The 4,342-nt window shown below is 71.5% G+C and overlaps 1 protein-coding gene across 1 annotated transcript in view; it reads left to right on the plus strand.

Moving 5' to 3' along the window:
* Positions 1-1,942, plus strand: part of GRASP (general receptor for phosphoinositides 1 associated scaffold protein) — a 5,813-nt gene extending 3,871 nt beyond the window's left edge. Inside the window, exons 2-7 of the mRNA XM_026084988.1 lie at positions 59-232; positions 521-623; positions 730-823; positions 904-970; positions 1,066-1,132; positions 1,223-1,942. Coding sequence (XP_025940773.1) covers positions 59-232; positions 521-623; positions 730-823; positions 904-970; positions 1,066-1,132; positions 1,223-1,602 — 885 coding nt within the window. The 3' untranslated portion in view covers positions 1,603-1,942. The remainder of the gene's footprint in view (positions 1-58; positions 233-520; positions 624-729; positions 824-903; positions 971-1,065; positions 1,133-1,222) is intronic.
* The last annotated feature ends 2,400 nt before the right edge of the window (positions 1,943-4,342 follow it).

Genomic DNA, 4,342 nt, shown 5'->3' on the forward strand with positions numbered 1-4,342 from the left:
GGCAAAAAAAAAAGAAAAAAAGAAAAATCCCCCGAACCTCAAAGCAGGGTTTAATTAGCAAAGTGCCAAGAGCCTCGGAGGGGCGGATGAGTCAGTGCGTGGCGCGCGGGAAGCGCTGGGGGGCCGCGGCGCGGGCGCGGGGGGCTCCGCCGTGCCCCTCACCCTGGCCTCCCGCAGGAGGGTGCTGACGCTGGAGAAGGCGGCGGAGGAGGCGTTCGGCTTCGAGATCCAGGTGAGCGCCCGTGGCCGCCCTGCCCGACACCTCGCTTTGCCTCCGGGGTATTTTTAAACCGTCTCTGAGCTGGGGTTTATTTTTAGCGGTGACGAAGCTGCCTGGTTACCGCAGCCTCCCCCGGCCATCGCGGCACCGAGGGCAGCCACGCGCCCCGGCCGGGGGGGTGCAGCCGCCCCACGGGGCTGGGGGGCCGCCCCGCACGGCCCGGCGGCGTGCAAACGCCTCTCAAACGCCCAAAATGCGGGGGGGGGTCCCTGGCACCCCTCACCCCGCGGCTCCTTTCAGACCTACGGGCTGCACCACCAGGAGAAGAACAGCGTGGAGATGTTCACCTTCGTGTGCCGGGTGCACGACGGCAGCCCGGCCGCCGCCGCCGGCCTCAAAGCCGGTGAGCGCATCCCCCCCCCCCCCCCCCCCGGCCCAGAGGGACCCAGGCGTCCGGGGCGTCCCCGGGAGCCGCCCTCGGCTGAGCCTTGTCCCTGACGCTCTTGCAGGTGACACGATCACGGGGGTGAACGGGCTGAACGTGGAAGGCGTCCGGCACCGGGAGATCGTGGAGATCATCAAGAGCTCCGGTGACGTGCTCAGGTGAGACGGCCGGGCCGGGGGGGACCCGTCTCCGTCCCCATCCCCATCCCCGTCCCCTGCTCACGGGCTCTGTCCCGCAGGCTCGACACGCTCTACGGGACCTCGGTGCGGAGGGCCGAGCTGGAGGCCCGGCTGCAGTACCTCAAGGTGAGGTGGGAAGGGGGGGGAGTCCCCGTCCCCCTCCGCGGGGTCCCCGTCCCCTCCGCAGCATCCTCACCCCCTCCGTCCATCCCCCCCTGCAGCAAACCCTCTACGAGAAGTGGGGCGAGTACCGCTCGCTGATGGTGCAGGAGCAGCGGCTGGTGCGCGGTGAGTGGGGGGCGCCGGGGCGGGGGGGGGTTCCCGGGGCCGCCGGCAGCCCCCTGATGTGTCCCGTCCCCTGTCGCCCGTCCCCGCCAGGTGTGGTGGCCAAGGACCCCAGCATCTACGCCACGCTGGAGTCGCTGCGCTGGTGCCTGCGAGGCGCCGGGCTGCCCGGCGGCGGCGGTGGCAGCTCGCCCCGGCTCAGCACCGGCAGCGACGACTCGCTCTACCAGACCTGCGTCTTCGACTCGGCCGAATCGCTGGAGGGCGACGGCGCCGGGGCTTTGCCGGCCCGGCCGGGCCTGAGCCGCAGCGCCAGCCTGCGGGGCGCCGGGGGGCTGCCCTGGACCCCCAGGGACTGCGCCGCCACCGCTGCCGCCCCCCGCAAGGGCAAACACAGCAGCTTCCGCCGGCGCCTGCTCAAGTTCATCCCGGGACTGAACCGCTCGCTGGAGGAGGAGGAGAGCCAGCTCTAGGGCGCCCGGCCCCGGACACTATTTATTTATTTATTGCAAGGGCTGAGCCCCGCGGTTGCGGGGTGAACGTTGCACCAAGACCCACGGGGCAGGGGTCGGGGTGCATCCTCGTCCCCCCTGCTGGGGACGGCTCCCGGCTCGGCCCCGCACGGAGGCGATCGCCCCGGGACGAGAAAGAGGAACGCGGCTGAGCCGGGCTGTGGACCCGCCCGGGGATTTTCCCCGGAAAAGCCACTGCTTTATCTCAGGAAACCTCGCCTTCCCCCCGTGCGTGCGGCGTCGCACAGCCACGGGGGGCCTGGCACCCCGGGGGGGGGGGGTTGTACCGCGCCGGCGCCCTCCGCGTCGCCCCAATACAGAGACTTTTTGCACTTGTGTGTGGCTGCGACTCGTGCGGGGCGGCGGGGAAGGGACGTGGGGCTGCCCTCCCCCCTCCTTGGCCTCTTGCATTTGGGGATGTTTTGCCCTCCAAAGGCAGAAAAAGCAGCTGTTACCCCCGAGCCCGGCTGGGGCCGTGGTGGTGCACGGGGTTCACCTGCCCTGGCTCCTGCCGAATCGCACCCCAAGGTAGGCAGGAGAGCAGGGGGGAGCAGAGCTGCACTGCGGTGCCAGCTCACTCGTGCAAACACAGATGCATGTGTGACCCCGCAGCATGCACATGCATGCACGTGCAGCCCCGCAGCATGCACACGTGCAGCCCCGCAGTGCGCCGGCTCCCTAATGCAAACACGGGAGCAGGGGGGAGGCTGCCGGTGCCAGGCTGCACGGTCCCCGCTCTGCTGTTTGCCCGCTCGGGGCAGCGTCCTGCCGCCCTGCTGGCCCCGCGAGGGGGAACCGGCGCTGGTTCTCGGTGACGCCTCCGTCCGCGGGTGCCACGTCCCCGGCCTCGGCGTCCCACCCACGACCGGAGGCTCCGGCGTTGCTGGGCTGCGGCCAGCCCCACTTCCTGCCTCACTTCCTCCGGGAGCCTGCAAGCAGCTCGGAAAGCGGTTCCCACCCCGAGGCCTTCCTGCCGCGCTGGGGCCCGTGGCTGCGCGGGGGCCACGACGGAGCAGGACACGCTCCCGGGTACCCGCACCCTGCTCCGGCCGTGCCGCCTTGTCCCCAAATGCTGAGGAAGCAGCACCCAAAAGCCGGTGGGGTCTGCAGAGCCTCTCCGGGCTGAGCCAGGCCCCGCTGACCTTGCAGCGAGCTCCCACGGGTGCCGGCACTAGCCTTGCACTGCGGCCGCCGTTCCTTGCACGAGGGCTCCGTGCCAGCTCCGGGTGCAGCTGGGGGTCCCCGGCCAGTGCAGGGGCTGGGCAAGGCGCTGGGGCCAGGGGGACGGGGACAGGGCTAGCACCCCCCGGGCCTCAGTTTCCCCTCCAGCTTGTGCCAGGCCAGGCTGTTGCTGCATTTGCAAAGTCCTTGCAGGGAGCCCTGTGAGCTGCAGCCGAACCGGCCCCGGGGACCCAGGCGTCCTGCCTGCGTCCCGGCGGCGATGCCGCATGTGGCTCCATGCCTGGGGACCTGGCAGCGGCGCCGCTGCCCAGCAGGGTCCCGGCGGGGGCTGTCCCAGCTGGGAGAGCCCTGTGCCACGGGGAGCCCGGCCAGGGGGACGAGGCACGAGAGCTGGGGGGAGCGAGGGGTGTGCTGCAGGGCTGCGTGCATGTGCTCGGTGGGTTTGTATGCATGCACGTGCGTGTGCGTGTGCACGCTGCAGGGCTGCATGCGTGGGGGTGCATGTTCATAGAGCAGCGGTTGCGTGTGTGTGTGCGCCGCAGGGCTGTGGGTGCATGTACGTGCTGCAGGGCTGCGTGTGCATGCATGTGCCGCAGGATAGCGTGCGTGCGTGCCGCTGGGGGGTGTGCGCAGGGCCAGGCCAGCTCTGCGCCGCGCCGCGCTCATGCCTTGTCCCCGTTCCAGCGTGACTCTGCGCTTGGACATTTATGGTATGGGCTGCAGCCAGGCGCGCGCAGAGCCGGGCTCGCCAGCGCCCGTTGCCAGCGCCGGGGCACCCCGTCCCCGCGGCCCTGTCATGGGACCTCCCTGCAGCAGGTGCCACCCGCCGCCGGGCTATTTTTAGCCCCAACCCGAGCCTGCCGGGTGCCCCGCGCCGCCGGGGGGACGTGGCAAGCGGCGGGCGCAGGCCCCGGGGCGGCCAGGCACCGCGCGCCCAGACGGGGCCGGGTGCTCGGTGCAACGCCCCGGCCGCGCCAGCCTGTCATTACCGACAAATATAGGCCAGGTCCGGCGCGGGCGGCCTGTAATCACCCCCCCGGCTGCCTTTAATTACACCGCAGGTAATTGGGGCCCCGTGGCCGCCCGACACCCACGCAGGGCGGCGGGCTCGGCCCGGGGGTGCTGCAGGCGGTCGGGGTCCCCGCGCGCCCTCGGCACCCGCCATCCCCTGCGCGTCAGACGGATCCGCCGCGGCTCATGTTTCCTCCTCGTCCAGATCCGGCCCCGCGGCCTCTCCAAGGCGACCAGTTGCCCAGAGCCACCAGCTCCAGACACAGTTAATCTGGCGCTTTGCTGGAGGCAACGGCACCGTTAACCCTGCGGGAACCGGCCGTGCCAGCGGTGACACATGCAAGCGGTGGGTGTCGGAGAGGCGGCATCAGCGGGGCGCCGCGGCAGGGTGGTGGGTGCGAGGGCTGAGCCCCCGTCCGGCCCCGGCTGTGCCCTGGCTCCGGCATCCGGTTTGCTCCCAGTCGGGCACCTGCTGTTCCCGGGCCCGGCACCGGCGAGGCACCGGCTG

The sequence above is a fragment of the Apteryx rowi genome, unplaced genomic scaffold (genome assembly GCF_003343035.1).
Source record: "Apteryx rowi isolate R43461 unplaced genomic scaffold, aptRow1 scaffold_657, whole genome shotgun sequence".
In the NCBI taxonomy this organism is placed as follows: domain Eukaryota; kingdom Metazoa; phylum Chordata; class Aves; order Apterygiformes; family Apterygidae; genus Apteryx; species Apteryx rowi.